Source organism: Emys orbicularis, chromosome 1 (genome assembly GCF_028017835.1).
Source record: "Emys orbicularis isolate rEmyOrb1 chromosome 1, rEmyOrb1.hap1, whole genome shotgun sequence".
NCBI classification, from domain to species: domain Eukaryota; kingdom Metazoa; phylum Chordata; order Testudines; family Emydidae; genus Emys; species Emys orbicularis.
In genome coordinates, this window is record NC_088683.1 from 23,229,416 (window position 1) to 23,253,161 (window position 23,746).

Consider the following 23,746-nt stretch of genomic DNA (forward strand, 5'->3'; position numbering starts at 1 on the left):
GCTGCGAGTCGTGTAGAGAGCAGGCTGATTGCATGAGTAGAAGGATGGTCTGGTGGTTAGGGCACAGGGCTGTGATCTGGGACAGCTGGGTTTAATTCTGTGATTTGCCACAGACTTCCTGTGTGATCTTGGGTATGCTGCTTAGTCTCTCTGTGCCTCAGTTTCCCAGCTGTAAAATGGAGATAACAGTACTGCCCAACTTCATAGGGGTATAGTGAGATAAATAGATTCTAAGTTGCTCAGGTAATGGGAGCCATATAAATACTGAAGATAGATGTTGCTAGCTCTGCCTCCTCAGGTCTATGTGTTGGATTGTTTTTTTTTTAATTTGATGAAATTAAAAATAATTCTCATTGTTCTTCTACCTGCTCTATTAAATATCCATTAAATATTTCCCCACTCTTCCTTTACCTTGTAAACCAATTGTAGTTTCCATGGGGATGTGATTGATGATGAATGGGGTAGTGGGGACTGTGGGAGGGGCTGGTCTGCATGATTGTGAGTGGAAGAGGTGGTGGCTACTACAGGGGCATAGACAACTTTTTTGAATGGGGGGTAGAGAAATAACTGTTGAATCTCACTTTAATGAGTAATATTTTATTATGACTAAATTTGTCTGCTTGTAATACAGTGGAATAAACAAGCTTCTATTCCAAACTGTGTTTTCTTCATTTAATAACTAAATCCCTAATTTTTTAGTAGGGATAAAGCCCCTTCCTAGCTCCCAGTTGCCTACACCCTGGGCCCTAAGATGATCTCTGAGTTAAAATGTGGTGAGGCAAGGTGGATGGGGTATTATCTTTTATTGGATCAACTTCTGCTGGTAAGAGAGACAAGCTTTTGAGCTTACATTGAGCTCTTCTTCAGGTCTGGGTTCTGTGTAGCTGGCAAGCTTGGCTCTCTCACTAACAGAAGTTGGTCCAATAAAATATATTACCTCGCTCACCTTGTGTCTCTAATATCCCGGGACCCACAAGCTTACAACACTGCATGCTTAAAATGTGGCGAACACACTGATAAAATCTGGTCTTGTCCTGGGAAGGAAATAGGTGGAAGGGGCCAGGTTGTCAAAAGTGCCGCGCTTAGCACCCATAATTGGAAACCGGTTTTCAAAGAGCCCCCCAGGGGAGCTGGTGAATGCTGAGCAGAGCACTTTTAAAAACCAGGCCAACTTCCACGGGGAGCCTAAATGGAAGCTGTTAAGTAAGGGGGCGGCTTGCCTAGTACTAGCCTAACTTGCATGGGTCTCTGAAGGCAAGCTTGAGGGGGGAAAAACACCTTCACAAGGGCTGCCTGGGAGAATCAGATCCAGGGGGCCGCCCGGGAGGTGCAGAGACCCAGCCGCTCATGCCCAGGGGGCCGCCCGGGAGGTGCAGAGACCCAGCCGCTCATGCCCAGGGGGCCGCCCGGGAGGTGCAGAGACCCAGCCGTACATGCCCAGGGGGCCGCTAGCGACAAGCCCGGAGAGGCTTTCGAACCAGGCGGCGAGCCGGAGTCTCGCTTGATTCTGCGCTCCAGTTCCCAGGCTGCCTCAGCTCCAGCACAGGGCCAGTCCATACAACAAAACACAAAGTGCGTTGCGGAGCCAATCCGGGCCGGTTCGGAGCCTGGCCTGCGAGGCTGCCTTGTGCAGGGCTTTCTAGCATGTGGCTGGCTGCGGGCACCATCTCCCCTCTACCCCCCGCCCCCAAGCTCGGGAGATCAGATGCTGACTTTGGGAGTTCCTCCTATTCCTTGTATGGAAAGCGGCTCGCCGAGGCTCATCTAACACCCTCCCCCGCTGTGACTTTCCCCAGCTCCCTTTTCTTCTTGCTCGTAGCAGGGAAGCAAAGGAGAAATCTCCCAGCCTCTGCTGCTTCCCACAACTCACCCCCTCCAACACCCCCACGCCCGCCGCCGCCTCCTCTGCCTCTCCCCTCCCCTCCCCTCCTCCGCAATCGGGAATAAATCAGGGAAGGAGCGAGCCGGGCACGCCAGAGCGAGCAGAGATCTGTTCCAAAAGTAGCCCTGATGGCGGCGGATCGGATGGAGCCGGAGCTGCCGCTGGAGTAGCGGCGAGTCAGAGTATCTCCCTGGATCCCCCGCTCCACCCACAGATCTCAATCGATCTCCTCCCCACCCCCAGCTCCGCTCCCTGCTGCTGTGCCCATCGCTGGGCGGCTCCTCGGAGAAGGGGGGCACTTTAAAAAGCAAAACAATCCCCTACTCATTTAATTTTATTATTTGTTCCGTCTCCGTGACTGGGGGATCGATCTTCGATCAGGAAGATGGCTGCTGGCTGGCTGCTAGTCTTTAGTCTGACACTTTTCCAGTCCCTGGTGATGAACCTGTCCTCCGAAGGACCCTTCCCTTCTGCCACAACGTAAGTCCCACCTGAGTTTGGATCTGGACTGGTTTTTGGTTTTAAATTGGGTGGTGGGGAAGGAAAGCGTTTCACTGGGAAAGTGGGTGTGTGTTTGGGAGAGGGTGGCGATTGTAATTTGCAGGAGAGTTCTCCTTCCTGGGGAGTGGGGGAGCCCTGATCATAAAGTGGTAACTGGGGTACACTGCAGTATTTGGGCTGCTTTTGTTTTAGCGATCCAGGCTCTCCAATATATGGTCACTGAGAAGAGCGAGAGCAAGACCAGGGAAAGCCAAGTACTATACTTTTGAGTCAAGGGATTTACATGAGAGCAACACTCCAGAGCAGATCCCAGTCTCTAAATATACCCCCAGCAGTTTAGCTGTGCTAAGAGGAAAGTTTCTAGTTGCACACATTCCCCTCTCCCCGCCCCCACCAGCTTCAAAGGTTATTTCTGTGTGACTGGAATTTTAACACTTTCTATTTTTAAAAATACTGTAGCAATTTCTTTTTTTCTTTTTTAAATAAAAGATGCATGAAATACATGTCCTTGCCTTTTCCATGCATGTTTCCAAGACAGTTGTTGTTGTAATTTTTGGATGAAGTTTTTAAATGTATGTATGCGCTCATTTCTACTTGGATTTCCTCCAGTTCACAACATTAATATTTTGACAGTTCCAGGGTTTGTTTTGTTCGTGTGGTTTTGTGTGTGCGCATGCATGTGCAAAAGCAGACTTTTTTGCATGTTTAAAGCAACATAAGTAAAGTAGCCGTGTTTTCATGCAGACTCTCAAACATTAGCCATCACAATAATTACTTAAGGGGATTCACCTTTGCACCTTCAAGAGAAATATTCTTAGTAATAGCTGTTTTATGTTGCTGTTTTGCATGGATGTAATAGAAAATTTTAAAGTGTTGCGCAGTTATTAACATGAAAGTGTATCCCTGAACAAAGCTAGGATCACATAATGAAAAGCATGCAAAACAAGAAGGGGGGGGGGGAATAGCCCAATATGTTATATTTTAGTTTCAGTCAGACACTTATAGGATAAGAAACAATGTGGACTAATGACCACATTTTCTTTTTAGAAGCACTTACTTTAGTTCCTGGGTTAAAACCTGTCATTAGATAACTTTATGTGGATGGCTCACTTTAATGCATTTTACATAAGAAAAACAAAGCTAAGGGTAGTCTTCTGTGTTGTTTGATGCTGGGCAGAATTTACTGTCCTGGCTCATTCTGTACAGGAGATTTCTGTGATTACCAGTAGTGCTTTTTCTCCAATTAGTGCTGCTGGTGTGTTAGAACTGGTTTCAGTTCTCTGTGTTGGTTCTATTATGTATTGGAGCAAGACTAAAAGGATGCACACACTGGTACAAGAAAGAAAGGGATTAAGAAAGATAACTGCGTAACCACTTAATATCTTTTAGATTGCATAAATGAAGCCTTGCCTTTTCATTTTCATTTACTTTTATTTTCTTGGACTGAAAGAGTTACAAAGATGTGCTGTGTAAAACAAGAAGAGTTAACTAAAAAATGCTAGGATACCCGTCTTTTAAATCCTTGTTACTCTTAGACTTCACCATCCTAGATCAAAAGACTATCTCTTAGTGAATTGATACATCATGTTATATACAATTATTCACAATTGATCTTCTCCTTAAATTTATTTAATTTGTAACAGATAAAGAAATGGAAACCAACATGACGGAAAGCAGATACTATAATTTCCAAGTAGAATTATGGGTCTCTTTTTACTTTGAGATACTTTTAAAAAAATCTTAGTAGTCCACTCAGTTCATATTTGCTTCTTACAGTCACAGTTACTCTTACTATTCATGATGATAAGAGCAAACATCAGCAGAATAAGGTATTAGTTAATCAAAGAACTTTAATGATAAGGAATGCACAATAAAAATATCTTTTCTCTTGGTTAACAGCATTTATATGTTCTCCACAATCTACTTACTGTCTGTTTTTTTTAAATCAAGCCATTGAAATATTGTAGAAAGAATCCACAGTGTCTGCCTATCCTTCATAATAATGTATTTCCTCTCTTAAATGAAATCAAAGAGCAAATAAGTCTCATTTCATTTAGGAGACAGTTCAGCAGGCTGGTAGGAGGACTTGTTTTGCAAAGAGTAATGATGTAACAGGTGAAGCCGAAAACAATGCTAGGATACTGCTTTTAACAACTGCGAGTTTAATGATGTTTTGCTCACCAGTGTATAGTGTAAATGAGGAAGAACAAAGTGAAAATGACACAAGTGAAAATGTCTGTGAGTGTAAATCATTTTAGATGTAAATACCAGTAGTAACAAATAGAAAAAAGACTGAGGGGGTGGGAAGAAATGAAAGGGATACTAATAGTTGAAAACCAAAGGCTGTTTAATGCCTGATATGTCACATTCATCTAAAAATATTTTCCCAATATTTTTAATATGCACCCCTCTCTTTTATCATTTATTTGAAAAGTTGGTGTTAGGCGGCATTTGAATATTGCTTGGGTGGGTGTATTGTAAATTAAAAATTAGCATATACAAGGCTACATAGTTGTTGATTTTATCAACAATTGTTTCCCACCCCATTATCCTGTGAATTTTGCATCAGTTAATGTCATTCTTATGAGATGTATCTTTCCTGCACAACTCAAGAAACTCATGTAATCAATACAGTGATATAAAAATGTATCTTTTTTGGTAAAGAAAAACTCAAAAGCTTTCACTAGTGTCTCTTAGATAGAATCTCAGGCATTTGATCAATTTCACTACTTTGGCTTTGATATGTTTACCCAGCAAAATAGGGGGAGTCAGCTTATTAGAAACATCTATACTGAATGAAATAGAAACCTGAGCTGTTCATTCAAAAGCAAAAAATATGTTATAGTCACATAGTGCTGCAAGCAGTCAACGTTAGAATATTTTAATCAGATTGAAGATTTTCTGTGTTGGGATATGCAGGCATATTGATGGATATAACTTGATCTTTTGATATAAGGTTTGACAACTGATCAATATATATTGCACATTTAGTTAAATATATCATTTTCACTGTGTCAAAATATTAAGGAATTATACAATGCACTAAATTATACAGTGCACTAAAATATACAGTGGTCTCTTATGTTTTGACTTCCAGTAATTCAGTCATATGTGCAACATTGCATACATTTTGCACTTGTATGAGAATATTTTTGTTATATGGCAGACCTATCATACTTGTAACTGAACTGCTGGTAAAAGTACACAATGCATTTCTTTCTTTCTAGTCTTATATGTACATTTAATGTCTATATATATATATCTAGATACGATATTTTAATGTTAGATGTATTTTTTAATTTTATTTATAAGGACAGCCTAGCACACTATTGCTGCTATAGAATAAAATAACAGTAATAGAAACAAAATAAGCCATTTTAATTTCAGATTTTTTTTAAAACAGTTGTACTTTTGATATCAACTAAAAAGCAGTAATTACAGTAGTGCTGATATTTACTATAACACTGATTAACATAAAATGTAAATATGTACTCCATGCTTTGAGAGGACTAACTTGGATATTTTGTTACACAATTTAAAACTTAACAGTTAAGTGTTTGACAAATTTAGGATTGGATCCTATTAAATTCAATAGGACTGCTTTTGTGTATGTATTTGCAGGATTGGGCTCATAGTTTGGTTCTATCAAATCCTTTAAAACATTTTCTGTCTTTAGTTCTCTCTTTTTTTTAAAATGACTCTCTCCTAATGTTTGGATTTTAAAATAAGAAGTATAAGTTCATGACATAACCGAGACAGACTTTGTCACTTGGAATGAGTTATAAGATTTATTAATATTATTCAGAATATGTAAAATATGCAAGAATAACAAGGAAATTGTGCATATACTTATAGACAAGCAAACATTTAGTAAATAAAGGTCTAATCCTGCAAACACTTACTCATGTGAATCACCCTTTCTCTCTTTTATGTCATTAGGATTACTCATTGAAGTAAGGATGACACACATGAAAGGACTGGGATCTTTATCTTTTGGTTTTTGTGCATGGTCCTACCAAGTGTAATTCTACCATTAATAACTATACAGGCTAGACTTGATATTCTGTATCACTTTCTGTATTAAATGATTAGTGACAAAGGGTGGACAGAAGACATTCACAGTGTGTATTTTAAATGTGCTGATAAACGTACATACTTCATTTTGATACTTCCAGTATAATGATTATTTGATCCTTTTATTAAAAAAAAATCTTTGATAGCAAAATATCCTATTTAGCTTTGAAACTAGTTGTAATATATCAAGTACTAGCACTTTTGAAAATAGCATTGTTTTGGTATATTCAGAAATACTCTCTGCTATAAAAAATACCCCACTGACGTGAGCCTTCGTGTAAATGGAACAGAGAGAGGGAGCCAAAAGATGTAATGCACTTAGAAACAGAGAAGTGAAGTATCACCTCTTGGTGTGTTCTCAGCATCATGTGTCTGAGTGCCAAACACTACACAAGATGTGTAAAACCACAGGTGCTTAAAACACAGTCTTATGAATGTATGTCTAGTAGAAATAAATTTAAAGCAGAGTGCAAAACAGCTTGGTGACCAGTGTTGTTTTCCTTTTGTGTGTGTATGTATATCGGTGTGCATGATGGTGATAAATGAAAGTTATTTGGATTCGCAGAACATGATTCCATTTATTATATTTATTATCAGTGAATGGGAGTTTCTTGGTATTTTGGTTTTATTTCTTTCCCTCTTGTTAGTGTTTTGATGTCCCCTCTCCTCTCCATTCCCATGGTTATTTCTTCTAAGGTTTTAAAACCTACAGCTGTTACATTTTATTAGGTATGAAAATCTAAGCTGAAAACTTGCAGCATAGTCACTGATCAGAAAGAGATTTTCATTGAAATAAATCAGTGGTTTAGGGTTCTTGCCATCTTTAATCTTACAATGATGCTATTTTCAGAACTGCATTGCTCATACCCTACAAAATGATTTTATCCAAGAACTCAGCTGCTAGAAAGAGAGGGAGGGAGCCTGGCAGTATGTTAGTTTTATATGTGTTCACTTAAATAGAAGGCCTTTGGTGTAGATTTTTTTTAAAACAATATTAATTTAGCTGACCACTTTAATTTGGGGGAGGGAAATGGTCAAATTTTAGTTTAACCTTTTGCAAACGATAAACAGTAAACTGGGTTACACAAATCCACTGATAACTGAGGTTAGACCTTTTAATGCCTTGATCCTCCGTCCCTTACTCATGTGAGCAGCTCTTACCAAAGCAAGTAATCTCATTTAAACCAATGAACTATAATAAGATTTGAGGGTTGCAGTACTGGGTAGTATAACAGAGAGAAGAAATTAGACCAGTCCTACTCGAACTTGTTTTAATGGAAGCAGGATTGGGCCCGAAACTCCCTTGTATTTTTATAGATGAACTAGAGTTTCTCATCCCTGTATGCCTATATATATATTTTGTTTAGCGAGTTTATAAAGATATTCGTGACTAATGCCAAAATTGTGGACTTGGGATAAAAACCCTCTCCTCTGCTTAGGAAGAAGAAACTTCACCAATCTATAATGCTGGGAATCAAATTGTTACTTGGACCCCAACTGTAATTTTGCTAAAGTCAAATGCTGTGCTTTATTTTTTGTCTCTAGTAAATACTGAATCAGGCTTATTTACAGAAATGATACAAACTTATTTTCTGGATTTAAGCAATTAGTGACTCTAACACCTTGAAAAAATGCAAAGGTTTCTAATTACACCTCTACCCCAATATAACGCGACCCGATATAACACGAATTTGGATATAATGCGGTAAAGCAGTGCTCCGGGGGGGTCGGGGCTGCGCACTCCAGTGGATCAAAGCAAGTTCAATATAACGCAGTTTCACCTGTAACACGGTAAGATTTTTTGGTTCAAGAGGACAGTGTTATATCGAGGTAGAGGTGTACCAAAAAAACAAAAAAACCCTAAAAACATATTCCTCATTTTTCTCCCTTGGGTAATCCCTATTCTCAGTGCTCTGATTACTGTCAAAGCTCTCCAGTATGAGCACGTCATTCTGTCTACTGTCATTAAATGATGAGTATCAATCAATATTTAAATTATATGTGAACGAGAATGCAGCCCCAATTTTTCTTTTTGTACTTACTAAAGGACCCGATCCTACAACACCTTTCTCATTCATATAGTTCTCTCACATCAGTGATCCCACTGTCCCCTTGAACTACTCCTATGATTTGCAGGATTGGGCCCAAAGCTCGGATTTTGTTGTAATAAATGGTATTGCAAATAATAATGAACTGAACGATGCAATTACATATTATGGGCTTGATTCTCATCACTTCTGATCGATACCCCATAAATGAGGAGAGAATTTGTCCAGTATCTTATTTTGAATATGCTTTTTGGCTCCAACAGCATAATTATTTCCATATAATACTCTACTGATTGTAGAAATGGTTTAAATACAAACTGCAAATATATAATATTAATAGCCGAATGCTGCCCTCAGCTGAACTTGTAACACCTTGATGACATTAATGTGCTGGTTTGAGTTTAACTGAGGACAAAGTCGGGCCCAATAAGTCTAATTTTCTAGGACATTCAGTCAAATCTAGCCTGCTAATTACGTATATTGCAGTAGAACATGGGTGGGATTTTCAAAAGAGCCTGAGTGACTTAAGAGCCTGTACATACCTTATTGAAAATCAATTGGACTTGTGCTCCTAAATCACATCAGCACCTTTAAAAATCCCAGTTTGTATCAGAGGAGTATATCTAGGGGCCTTATTGCATAAACCTTACTCAAGCTAAAGCCCATGGCAACTTTGCCTGCATAGGGGCTGCTGGTTGGGGCCTTGGTTGTTTCCCAGGTGTGTAGTACTACACCTTTTTGAAACTGAGATTAGTTCAGATTGTGCCCCCATCAGCAGAGTCCTCAGCAGCATCTCCATCTTCCCATGCCCTGAGAGCTTGGATTTATGCAGTGAGGGGGCTGGGTCTCAGCAGGCCTGACACAGGAAGAGGCTGATCCCACAATGGACTGAGGCAACATGGGGGATACACATCGCTCCCTCTCATGAAGATCCCCCTAGTAAAAGTGACACAGAATGGAACTTGGTTGGTGGAGCTAACGTTTGATGAGGGTGGAATTGTTGTCCAAAGGGTGACCCCAAAGCAGCTGTCCTATGAAGCAGGGTTATCGGCTACAGGGGGCACAGATCCTATCTGTATAATAAGTGCCAATGCTCATTCCACATGGAGGCCAGTCCTGGCCCTGATGTTGTTTGAAAAAATAAAAGCAACTATGCTGATATAACAAACTTGCAAAAGCCTTGATGTTTCCCCTGCTGTTTTATTTTTCTGGGCTTTTGTTGAGACATCATTAAATATATAGTGTTGTGCCAGAGCGTAGAGAACGCACATGATTTACAAAGGGAAAAATGTCAACTATGGCTTTGTACATGATTGCTTCATTTGTTTACAAACGACTGTCTTTAATGGGAATTAACAGTAAATTAATGAATTATGTAATGATGGGATTGATATTTGAAAGATAATATCCCTATGTTCCATACAGTTTCACTCCTGAGTACATTTCCACTGTGACAAAAATCAGTACTAAATGTGTCTGATCTGTATTCCTTAAAAGGTGTGAACATTTGTTACCATACAGTAACCTCACTTACATCAATGAGATATCTTCCATGAGCAATGACTTCTTATTTGAGTCAAGTTTTGCCGAATCAAACCCCATGTTTTATATTCTTGATTTGGGGTCAGAATCTGACCCTAATCAATGAACCTTTTTTGAGAAGCCCCATTCATATCAGTGGGGTTATTTGCATGGGCAAGAACTCATCATATGAGTAAGGATTTGCAGATTAGGCCCATAGCTCTCTTTTGTTTTTATTTTTAAATAATGGGTCCTATCTTGCTCCCATTCAGTTCAATAGGAGTTTTTCATTTACTTCAATGGGAGCAAGATCAGACACAAAATTCCCCCCCTTAGAATATCAGGATTGGATGGGACCTCTGGAGGTCATCTAGTCCAATCCCCTGCTCAAAGCAGGACCAATCCCCAACTAAATCCCCAAATGGCCCCCTCAAGGATTGAGCTCACAATCCTGGGTTTAGTAGGCCAATGCTCAAACCACTGAGCTATCCCTCCCCCATATGTGCCAGTGGTGGAATAGAGAGGCAGGAAGCTGGATTTTTGTTCCTCATATGATTTTTGCTATTTATTTACAAAGATTCTAACAAGTTTATGAAAAAGATTGACATTATATTGCATCAACAAATCAGCAAGCTTTTGCAGTTAATTACAGTAATTCAAAATCAGACTGTCTTTATTTGAGGCAGTGCCTGAAATACTCATAGCATATGAATGTGGGGTTATAATATTTATGGTTATAATAAACCTTGCTTCTATGGGATTTTTTTACCCTCTTTAATTACCTTCTCTGCTTCTCTCCCCTTCCCTGCTTTTTAAGAGTTCAATAGGAGAAAAAATGCAGATCAGCTGTGATAGATACAGATTTTGCAAATAATGATTTGGACCCTGGAACCTGAAATTGGGTCGGTGTGTTCAGAGCCCAGTCCTGCCGCCCTTACTCACCTGACTCACATAACTTCAGCTGGGCTACATGTGTGAATACGTCAAGCAAAATTTGGCTCATGTTTAGCAAAAGCTCCGATGTGACTAGATAGAGTAAAATAAAGATTGCAGTCATCGTTTTCCTTGGCATGCTATCGAAAGTGCATTTTGTTTTGGATGTCTTAGTGCAGCCATATGTTCTGAGGTAACAATTTTTACCTTAGGATAGCTCCTCCATATGACATCATTGGGGGTTGGGCTCTGTGAGTTTATTCTGGAAGTGCAGCTATTGCATGCGTCATGTTCCCCTCTGCACTTTGCCAGTTTCCCAGAAGCTATCAATGCAGGAAGTGATATGGGTAAAAACACCTTATACAATATATAATGTATTTTATTATTATCATCATCATTATTACAAATTCTATAGAAAGAATAACATTCTGTACTAGGGTCTATGTCACTCTGTCAAAAATGACATTACCTGTTCCTGAGTCACTGGTAACTTGGAATTAAATAATCTTATGAATCAGTGTCCTAGTAGACAAAGCACAATATGGGGTATTAGTTGGTGTCTGCGACAGACCACCAGATCACACTATGGAACAGAATGATGAGCTCCTTACTCACCTATTTGGAGTGTGCAGGAAAAAAAACAACCGTGTGATCGTGGGGGACTTCAATATGAGCGACATACGCTGGAAGTATCATGCTGCCAGTACTAAAACATCCTTGGAATTTCTAAATATTATAGAATTCAGTTCAAACTCAACGTGTTGCATCCAACCCAGGGGAATTTCATATTAGACCACATCTTGACAGATAAAGAGAAACTGGTCACAGAACTAAATATTAATGGTAGCTTAGGTACAAGTGATCATGACTTGATCACATTTCTAATGTGCAAACGGAATAAAGTCCAGACCAGTAATAAATATACTTGATGCTTTAAAAGGGTCTGTTTTACAAAGCTGAAAACAATTACAAGTTAGATCAGCTCAGAGGAAAAAATTTAATCAGAAAAATGTGCATAATAATTAGGAATTGTTTAAGAACACTTTACTAGATGCCAAAAAGCCGCAATCCTACAACCAAGGAAGAAGGATGTCATGGTTAAAAAAACAACCTGGTTTATAAGGGAAGTGAAGGCAGCTATAAAAAATAATAATATATAACAAATGGAGGAATGAGAGTAAGGAATTGTAAAAAAAAAAAAAAAAAAAAAAAAAATCCTTTGGGAAGTAAAGGAACACAAGGAGAAATTTGTGGCCAGCAGTATAGGATAATAAGAAGTTCAAGTATGTTAGGAACAAAAAGAATCCTAACAATGGTATTGGTCCATTAATAGATGGAACTGGTGGAATTACTAATGAAAATGCAGAAAAGCCAGAATAGTTCAATAAATATTTATGTTCTGTATTTGGGGAAAAAACAGATAACGATGTTATATGATAACACACTTTCCATTATATTAGCATCTCAGAATGCTATTAGAATCAACAGCAGCTACTACAGTTAAACATTTTTAAATCAGCAGGTCTGGATAACTTGCATCCAAGAGTTTTAAAAGACCTGGCTGAGGAGCTTGCTGGACCATTAATATTTGTTGTTGTTTACAATAAGTCTTGGAAAACTCGGGAAGTTTCAGAACACTGGAAGAAAGCTAATTTTGTGACAATATTTAAAAAAGCATAAACAGGATGACCCACAGGTAGTTATAAGCCTGTGAGTTTGATGTGGGTCTCTGGTAAGATAATGAAGCATCTGATACAGGACTTGATTAATAAAGAATTAAAGGAGGGTAATATAATTAATGCCAATCAATATGGGTTTATGGAAAATAGATTCTATCAAACTAATTTGTAATCTCATCAAAAAAAGATATCAAGTGTGGTTGATAAAGATAATAATGTTGCTGTAATATACTTAAACTTCTGTATGGTGTTTGACTTGGTACTGGATGATATTTTGATTAAAAACTAGAATGATGTAAAACACGGCACACTTTACATGGATTAAAAGCTGGCTAACTGATAGGTCTCAAAATACAATTGTAAATGGGGAATCATCATTGAATGGATGTGTTTCTAATGGGGTCCATCAGGGATCAGTTCTTGACCCTGTGCTAGTTAACATACTTTTCAGTGACCTGGAAGGAAACATAAAATCAGCACTGATGAAGTTTGCAGATGACGGAAAAATTGGGGGAATGGTAAATAATGAAGAGGACAAGTCACTGATGCAGCGTGATCTGAATCACTGTGTAAGTTGAGCACAAGCAAACACTATGCATTTAATATGGTTAAATGTATACATATAGGAACAAAGAATGTAGGCCATACTTACAGGATGGGGGACTCTATCCTGGGAAGCCGTGATTCAGAAGAAGATTTTGGAGTCATGGTGGATAATCAGCTGAACATATGATACAAGTGTTATGCTGTGGCCAAAAGGGCAAATGCCTCCCTTGGATGCATGAACAGGGGAATCTCAATTAGGAGTAGAGAGGCTAATTTTACCTCTGTATTCAGCACTAGTGCAACTGCTGCTGCAATACTGTGTCCATTTCTGATGTCCGCAATTCAAGAAATATGTTCATAAATTGGAGAGGGTTCACAGAAGAGTCACAAGAATGATTAAAGGATTAGACAACATGCCTTAAAGTGATAGACTTGAGGAGCTCAATCTATTTAGCCTAACAAGGAGAAGGTATAGGGATGACTTAATCACTGTCTGTAAGTACTGACGTGAGAAACAAATATTTAATAATGGGCTCTTCAGTCTAGTAGAGAAAGGTAGAACAAGATCCAATGACTGGATGTAGAAGCTAGACAAATTCAGACTGGAAATAAGGCATAAATCTTTAACTGTGAGAGTAATTAACTGTTGGAACAATTTACCAAGGGTTGTGGTGGGCTCTTCATCACTGGCAATTGTTAAAATCAAGATTGGATGTTTTTCTAAACTATATTCTCTAGGAATTATTTTTGGAGAAGTTCTATAGCCTGTGGGTTATAGGAGGTCAGACTAGATGATCACAATGGTACCTTCTGGCCTTGGAATCTATGCCTCTATGAATTATTAAATTCCTAAGGTATTTAAAAGACTTTCTACAGAACCTTGTTAAATGTCTACAGAACCCTGTTGGTTTCACCCTTATTACATTCTGTAGCACTTCTATAGCCGGGAGCAGTAATTCCATTCTATATCTATAACCGCTCTTCAAGAGGGGTTAAGGTGGAGGTGTGGGGGCCAGAGTTCTAAAGAAATAACAGGAGTACTTGTGGCACCTTAGAGACTAACAAATTTATTAGTTCTAGAGTTCTAAAGGGAGCTGTATCTGAGATTGGGTGGGATAGAACATTGAAGTACTGCATAAAGAGGGTTGGCCTTCTACAGTGGTAGGAGGTATGCACAGGTCCACATGCATTAACTAGTCAATCTGTTGGTGTTGCCAACTGTGCCCCCTTCCTCGGGGCTAAAACCATCCCCATGAGTGGATGATGCAGTTTCAATGGTATTTTTTCTGCAGAAGAATAACGAGAAAGGAGACTAAAGGGAGGGTTATTGTTTTTCTGCTTTAAATCCCCGTGGGCAAATATATTACATTATAGTTAAACTGGTTCAGTCTTTTCATATTGAGTCTCTCTGTGGGCTTGTTCTAGTCACTTAAAATCTGTTCCTCAGTTTTCCTCATTTATTAAATGGGGGTAATACTTACCTACTTCACAGGTGTCCAGTTTTACAGATGAGGGGCCTAGTACCTAGCCAAATGGGGGGAAGGGGACTGTCTAGATTAATTTGTTACTTAAGGTTTGTATGAATGAATGAAAAGTGGTTTTATTTTTATACTCTCATTTTGCCTCAGAAAGCTGCATACACGTGATCTTTCCTGACAGGATAGTAATTCTGATTTATCTGCTTCCCACGGCAGATGCTTTTTATAGAACAAATGAAAAGTTGCTGTCACACCTAACCCTCCCCCCCTTTTTTGGTGACTGAAGGCCTGGGGCGTTAGGAGAGTTAATCCCCCAAATCTTTACTCCTGGGATGTACACAGATTGTAAAACATAAAGCTCAGTAGCATTTTTAGAAACTAACACAGGAGTCAGCAAAAATGTACAGACAGCACTGTGAAAAAGACCAGCATATCTGATTCATGCCAGCAGTTAGTTACACTCATTTTGATATACCCCCATCATTTCCCCCAAATGAGAACACCTGAGGGGCTTATTTCTGGAATTAATGAGCTCCTGGAGTTCCCACTGAAGACAGTCGGAACTGGGGGTGCTCAGCTCATTTGAAAATGGGCCATAAACATCTTAAGTGTTCTCTAAAGAAAACAGAGAGGTTAGGATGCTAGCCTAGGACCCATCCTACCTTGCAGGAGTGGTGTGTGAATAAATACATTACAGACAGAGGGGAGAATGGGGGCCACGTAAGTACTTAAGATAAATAGAGCTACTTAATGAAATTACTTCCAAGGAATACGCACACATGTTGCATGGGGGGCAGTGTAGTTGGGGGTGGATTTATTACAGACTATGAATTAATGCTATAACTAATGATAACCACTGAAGTAGCAAGTTTTTCAAATGCGAGTAACAGGCCTCTCCATGGTAATCATTTTTGACATGCACAACAGAAGGAAATTTGTATAATCCTTACAATGTTAATTTGTTACATTCAAAGTCACTTTCTTGTGTGGCATCTTGTTGCATTTGGCTTTTGCAGAAATGCTAGATTTGCAAGTGAGTGGGTGATCTGCATGAAGTGGTAAGGAGATTACATTAAACTAAATAGGTGGGACGAAATTCTGTTCTATATCTGAAGGCAGAATCTGGCTAAATTAATCCGTGTGTGACTTCAGTGGCATTACACCAAGGATGAATTTGGTGTAAATGTGCATGCATAAACGTCAACAGATATAATTTGGGACCTGAGTCTAATCTCCTTTACATCAGCATAAGTCAGAAGTAATTCTGCTGAAGTGAATAGAAGTTATATTGGTGAATGCAAGAAGAGAATCAGGCCTGTACCATATACAACCAAGGTTCAGGATGAATCTGCATAAAATAATTTCTTATTGTGCATATGCAGGTTTTAATCCTCGGGGAATGAGTCATCACTGTCAAGGCCTGATTGTGTAGATTGTATAAAATATAATGTATTACATGATCATATTAGGCTACGCAAAGGGAAATAGTAACATATCACAAAGGAAACCAGGCATGATATCAGATGTGGTCATTTGTCTTCCCCTTAAATTATCAGCTCTGACATCACTTCATTGTCTATGCATTGCTGAGCAAGTGTCCATGTAAAAGAGGACTTTTTAACATGCTATAAGGCATGGCAAATTGTTCCTTCAGATTAGCAGCAAATGCTATTTTGTATACATATGTGATTGCAAAGGACGTATTTTTCCTGTTTAAAACACTGTATATTGTCTAATACTGTGAAGTCTAAAATGTAAATGGCTTTCACACGTTTTGCCTTTTTTTTTTTTTAAAGAAGCAATTAGTTGTAGAGCTCAGCATTTCATTTCAGCTTGGGTAGGAATGATCAAAGTCATTTATTTTAACCCCTCATTATGCAGAGCTGATTACCTAGTCCACCATCTGGTGCAAAAGCTTGATTTTTTTTCAGGTATTTATATTTAAAATCTTCACAAAATCTAAAGCATCAGAGTTCTGCAAAGTAAAATCTTGATCTTTGTCGCAAGAGATATATTGGAAAATATTTACCTTCTCTCTTCTCCACCAGGAGTTGAAATATACAACGGGGTTTAAAGAGGAGACTGGTCTAGGGTTGAGAATGGGGTGTAGGAATGCCTGGGTTATATTCTCCTGCCAATGCCGGGTTTACAATGGCGCCAGTGTCTCCATGGAGCTGGGCCCATGTTCAGATGTGGCCCCGGCCTGCTCCGCTTGCACTGCTCCCTTAGACACCGCCAGCCCGCTGGCTCCCCCAACCCACCACTTGGTCCTCTCGGCCTGCCTTCCGGCCGAGGTCTCCTCTCCGCCCCCCGCCCACGACTTGCTCCTCTCCGCCTGCCTTCTGGCCGAGGTCTCCTCTCCGCCCCGCCCCCCGCCCACCACTTGGTCCTCTTGCCCTGCCTCTGGCCGAGGGCTCCTCTCTGCCTCCTGACCGGACCACAGTGCGCCTCCGGCTCTGGGCAGTCTCTGCTTCCCACCACCTGTGGGGGCTCGCCTGTCTCCCCGGAGCTGAGCCGCCTGGGACTGGTACAGAAACCTGGCCAGTCTCAGCCAGGTGGTGGTGGGGGGAAAGTGTGGGGAGTTTGGCTGGGCTCTTCCAGGCAAGTGGGTCCTGAGGGAACCTGGCTGATCGCGGCACTTCCGAGGGGCTGGAGCGATTCCCCACCCTGGGACCAGACCTGGCTGCCCTGCTGGCTGAGCCCGGCAGACATCGTTGCCTCCCAGCAGGGCTGGTGAGTGTGGCCGGGAGGCAGGACGTCGGGGAGTGGGTCTCTGGAGGGGTTTGGGTGGGGGTGCTGGGCTGTGAGGGGGCGGGGAAGATCTCTGTGTGTTGGAGCATTAAGGAGTGGGAGGTCTCTGGGGGGTGCTGGGCCATTGTGGTGGGGCTGTGGGCAGGGGGGCGCTGGACAAGGGTGGTGTTGTGCAAGGAGCTGTGCATTTGTGGGGGAAGGGACTCTGGGGGATGTGCTGGGCATAGTGGGTCCGGGGGGGCACTGGCCATAGGGAGTCAGGGGGGTGTTGGGCAGAGGGGCTGTGTGCTGTGGCGTGGCATGGGCCTGCTTCCGAGGGGGAGGGGCATGCTGGCAGCACAGGGCCGGGTGGGCCACTGGGCATCTGGCAACTGCCAGTTTGTAAATAGTGCCCTCGCACTGGTCTGGATGGAGCAGAGCCGCCCTGCTATGGCATGCCCCATTGCCTCTGGCTGGCCTCTTGCTCCAGAGACTGACCCCCCCCACGCCATGCTCCATTGCCCCAGGAGCGGCGCCAGGGTTTTTGCCGCCCTAGGTGGGGGGTCCTTCCGCGCTCCGGGTCTTCGGCGGCAAGTCTGCAGCGGGGGGTCCTTCCGCACTCCCGGTCTTAGGGGCACTTTGGCGGCGGGTCCCGGAGCGTGGAAGGACCCCCCGCTGCAGAATTTCTGCCGAAGACCTGGAGTGCGGAAGGACCCCCCGCCGTAGAATTGCCACCAAGGGCGGCAAAATGCCGCCCCCCAAATCCTGCCGCCCTAGGCAACCGCCTAGGTCACCTAAATGGAAACGCCAGCCCTGCATTGCCCCAATGGGGGCCCACAAATATGTTTGACACGGGGCCCACAAAAGGTTAATCCAGCCCTGTCTCCTGCATAAGGTCAGGGGGCTGGGAGTTAGAAGAACTCTTATACTATTGACTCACTGTATGATCTTCAGCAAGTGATTTAGGTCTTGAACCTGTAGAGCACTCTCCGTTTCCATTAATCATAACGACATTGGGAGGTGGCTGCTCTCAGCACCTTATAGAATCAACCCCTTAAGTTTCTCAGTGCCTTAGTTTCCCAGTCCGCAAAATGGGGCCTAACAATACTCATCACTCCCTCACTGGGATGTTGGAAGACATAATTGGTGAATTTGCTCATGGAAGTAGGTACTTGCATGTGCAAACAGGGTCACTGTGCACACAAATTGGCATTTTTACACACAAGTATCCATTATGCGTCACAAATAGAGATTTTCCCCCCCTGCCGTTTCTGCAAGGGGGAAACGGCAGATGGAAAAAATCTCTATTTGTGACGCATAATGGATACTTGGTGCTTAAGATTAAGCACCAGCGACTGAAACTTTGGTTCCATGTTTTTATTCATCCGGAGCCCAGTTCTGCCACCTATACACTGAGTGTAGTATCTTACTCCACAAGTAGTCCATTGAGGACAGTGGAACAATCTATTAATGAAGTATTACAACAGTAAGGAACTGGGCTCACAATTTACTTGTGACACAATTTTGTTATAAAGTTACTTCAACCCAATCTAAATCAAATATTTGCCTGGATCCTCTCTATACATCAGACAGTTGCCTAGGCATAAGTCAGCTTTGTGTTTGAGCTCCTTTAAAAAGAGTTAAATAAAACAATTATGGTTCTAAATGGGGTGTAGAACTGCCCCTAGATTAGGTATAATTAACATAATAAAAAAAACAGATGTAGCAGCTGTGACACACACATTAAAATCTTGAGGTTTTAATTGAAATGATTGTTTAAAATAAAGACATTTTTGTACTTATATATCCTATAAACAGAGATATTAAGTGTTTTTGTACCCAGTGGTAAGGGTAAATATTTGATTTGAAGCTTGCAGTTACTAACTAGTCAGACGAGATGCTACATTACACAAAGATTAGAAACCACACTAAAATTCAGAAAGTTACTCACTGTTAATCATCTGAGTGAAATTGCAATGGTAGCATGATAAGCAGGTAGGAAGAGCAATACAGAAGGGAGGGAGTTAGGGAGAGACTATTGGCAGAAAAAGAAAAGGCATGTTGACATTACAGTAGGTGGAGAGAAAAGTTAGGGTGATACTTTATCAAGTGAAAAGATAGTAACATAATTGGGCATGATTGAAAAATGAATAGAGGTGCAGAATATCAAAGTGGAAACAAAAGAGGTAGAACAGTGATAAATACTAGATAACAAAGGTGAATCCATATGGAATAGTCACTTCTACAAAGATTATGCTCCAAGATAGTGGAAGTCACAGAGAGGGATTTTTGTTTGTTTTGGGGTTTTAACTAAGCTCTGTGAATTTTCTGCTGATCAGTGCTTTCATTTCAGTTTTGTAGTCTTGTGCATGCAAATTTAGTTCTCTAGCCCAGGGATTCTGAAAACAAAATGTTTGGTGACCTCGGAGTGCGGCCACCAACTCTTGCTGGTGGCCGTGCTGACAATTTTTCCTAAAATACTTAATTAACTTTAGGAAAAACAAATAAATATGCATATATACATGTCCAAATCATTGTAATTTATTTTTCAGACTCAGTAATAAAAATATTGTACAGTGGCCTCTATTCTTTACTGGACCTAAACAGAATAGAAACACAAATAAGGTTCTTTGCATGTTCTTGTCTTTTTGTTGTTGTTTCTTTTGCTTTTTAAAAAAAACTTGCTAAATAGTAAGTCTGCTGCTGTGATATTTGTATGTTTGTTAATATCACTTTTCACAGCAGACCTACTCAGCCCCGCCAAGCCCTGGGAGAAATTAAGCCCTGGATGGGGAGGTGGGTAGGGAGGCTGCAGGACCCACGGACGATGGTGAACCTGGGACCAGAGCCTGGAACCAGAGCCAGCTACTGTGTGGATGGAGCCTGAAACCCTGTGGCCGAAGTCTGCCCCCTCCCCCACCCCTGGGAAAGTGGGGAATTCACCAACTGCCTGCACCTCCAGCATTTGTGTCTCTGGAGGGGGGCAGGGCCCGACCTCTGCTGGTGGCCCTGGGAGAGGGGCCACTGCTCCCCACTCCCCTCACAGCCCAGGAGGCTCTGGCTGCAAGAAGAGCCACGATGGCCACATTTGAAAAACGCTGCTTCTAGCCAGTGCTACTAGTCTTTCACATTCTTGATTCACAGGCTCGTACTGTACAAACTTCCCTAGACATCTCTGCCAGTGAATGACCAATCACTTCACTTTTATTCCAGGTGTGAGAATTTCCTTTGCTGTGAGTAATCATTATGCTAATCTATGTGGCTGTGGATTCTTTTCTTTTTAGCTATGGACAAATTTCCACCAGTGACCAACATGAAAACAGCAAACTTATTTTCACCGATGATCTTCTAAGCTGTTATTTGGGCAGACCCCCATTAAAGAATGGCTGGTGCATTTATTTAATAAACCAGCTTAGATTACCATGAGTCACATTCTGATACCCTTACTCATGTACTATCTTATTTCTTGAATAGTCCCACTGAACTCAATGACTCTATTTGGGGAGTAGGATAATATGCACCTTGAGAAAGGGTATTAGAACATGGCCCTGTAGGATCACTGGCCCTGATGGGGATATTTCTGGGTCACACTCTCAGTAGAGAAGTGATGCAATGAAAAACTGTAGCAATGCATTTGTTTTGGTAAATCCATCCAATTTTATTTATTTATTTATTTATTTTTGGAAGCATCACAGAACTCTCCTAACCCAGATCATTTATATTGAAAAGTCACTCCCTGGTTGGCAATCCTTGTATAGCGCCATGCAGAAGAAGGGCATAACACTTTATGAAAAGAACATAATAATTCCCCTTAAATTATAAAATAAAAATAAAAATATGTGAGTCAGGAAGCTGGATTCTGTTCCTGGCTCTAGCACTGACCTACTGGATTGCGTTTCACAGATGGGTATCATCATCATCATTATATATTAGTTGTAATGCCTAGAGGCCCCAGTTGAGATCTGGTCCCGATTGTGCTGTGTGTAGTTAAAGAAGAGCTCTGAAAGGCTTACAGTCTACATAAACAAGACAGAGTGGGAGGGGAAACAAGCACATAGAGGTGCAGGGACTTGCCCAAAGCTGCACAGAAGATAATTGGCATAACATAACCCTGGACCCCTGATTTCCACTACAGGGCACTACCTAATGTAGTTAGTCCTGTAGCCCAAGTGGTAAAAGTCTGCGTAAAGATGATGAATAATGGGGAGAAGGGTTGTCACAGCTGTGTATAAAAAATTTTGCTTTTTCCTTTTTTTTGAACAAAACAAACAAGAAAATGACATGCAAAAATGCTAAGTTATAGAACATTATTTAGATTGCAAAGTCAAATACTCCAAAGTTAGGAAATGTCAGCTTTTAGGTTGCCTATGCAATCTTGATTCAGCCCCGCTTGTGCATATGCATTATGATACTATCTTTAATTAAATTATCACATATGGATATTTCCACAAAAATCCATGCCTCTTTCAGGAAGTGGCTAATTATACTGTTTATCGGGAGTTAGTAGGCGCAGGTGCATTCTGGGTAAAGCCTTGTACCTAAACTTCAAAACGTGTTTTAAGTAGCATCTGCTTTTACAGAGTTACCCAGGAATTTGTCAATAGCTTTCCCTCTCAGAGATAACTAAGTGTTACAGTCTGTAAGAGTCCCAATCCAAACGTGCTCCACTTATAGGAATCCAGTCTAGCATATACTTATTTAAATGTCAGGTGAGCCACAAATTGGAGATCAACTGAAAAATAATTAATCCCAAGCCTGGTTAAAACAGAAACAGAGAAACTGATTACGGAGAAAGTATGAAACTGAGTTACCATCAGATACCTCTAAAAAGTCACGGTACGCTGCTTTGATAAACTAATAACTGGGGATTCTATAACTATTATAGTGAAACAACTATACAGTAACTGAAATAGGCCTGTTTATTTTTCCATGCAGGCTCATAAGTAGATTTTGGTCCATGCCCATCTATACATATTGGGTTCTGGGAAGTGGGCGGGAGAAGCCCGCCCACTGCTAAAGGATCCCCCCCCAGCCTAAGGGGAGGACCCACAGGGCCTAAAACCCAAATGATTACGGGGGACAACTAATGTAAAAACAGGGACAGGAGTGCGGTCAAAGGGTCAAAAGAAGGGAACCTGACGGGGACACCGAGCAGAGAACCCCAGACAGCGCCCACTGCTCCTCAAAGGTGTCAAGGGAGCCAGTGGACGCCGCCCAGAGGAACTCTGCCCGGATACGTGAACGGACAGAGGATCGGAAACAGGCCCCACAGTCACAGGAACCTCCATCGGCCAACCTCCTCTCCCTGGTTTCATAGATGGCCTGTTTAGCCAGGGCCAAGAGGAAGTTGACCAGGAGGTCCCGTGACTTTGTGGGGCCACGGATAGGGAGTGCATAAATGAGAAGGTGAGGGGAAAAGTGCAACCAAAAACGCAACATAATGTCGGTGAGGAGCCGGTGTAGGGGCTGCAACCTGGCACACTCTAAGTAAACGTGAGCCAGGGTCTCCCTCATGCCGCAGAAAGGACAGGTGTCTGGGACAGGGGTAAACCGCGCCAAGTACATGCCCGTGCTCACGGCCCCATGAAGGAGCCGCCAGCTGATATCCCTGGCGGGCCTCGGGACCAGGGTGGAATAGAGGCTGGCCCACCGGGGCTTCTCACCCTCAACAGGTGGCAGGAGGTCCCGCCACTTCGTATCGGGGCGGGACATGAGGGTGAGGAAGTGAAGAGTGTGGAGCACGAGCGTGTATAGATGTTTCCTTGGCGCGGTCAGGAAACGAACCGGCTGCAAATTGTGCAGCCGGCTCACGGAGAAGGGGTGGGAGGGCCGGTTGGGTCCACGGGGCAGGGGCCCGATGAAAAGGTCCGGAGGGCCAGGGGTGGAGGGTGGGCGGGGCGTGCCCTCGCGCAGGACCTGGTCGAGGTAGACCCGAGCAGCGGGCGGCAAAGTGGCCCTCACCTCCTGAAGTACGCGCCGGGGAATACAAGGCCTGGAGAGCCCCATGCGCCGAGCAAGCGTCAGGGGATCCAGCCAGACTCCCCAGTTGTAGTCCAGGAGGTCTCCGACTCTAGTGACGTCTGCCAGGACCAACCTCTGGCGCACCGCGGGGGACTCCGCCACCTGCACACAAAGCTGGGGGTTGTGTAGCAGGGGCTCCGCGAGGAGATCTGCCCCCCCCGGTGGCCGCCACGGACCAGGTCGCTGAGAACAGTTTCCAGGTCCGGAGGAGGTCCTGGTAGAAGACCGGCAGCCCGGAGAGGTCTCGCGGAAGACCTCTCGGATCGAGATAAAAGAGTTGCCGGTCGTATCGGAGCCCTCGGAAGCAGCGCAGGAAGGCGTGCGCCAGTACTC

General features: G+C 42.1%; 1 protein-coding gene across 4 annotated transcripts in view; it reads left to right on the forward strand.

The window, feature by feature from the left end:
• The first annotated feature begins 2,267 nt into the window (after nt 1-2,267).
• CACNA2D1 (calcium voltage-gated channel auxiliary subunit alpha2delta 1) overlaps nt 2,268-23,746 on the forward strand; it is a 677,013-nt gene continuing 655,534 nt past the window's right edge. For all 4 annotated transcript variants that reach the window (XM_065420204.1, XM_065420229.1, XM_065420221.1 and 1 more), the window contains exon 1: nt 2,268-2,362. In XM_065420204.1, the coding sequence (XP_065276276.1) occupies nt 2,268-2,362 (95 nt within the window). The remainder of the gene's footprint in view (nt 2,363-23,746) is intronic.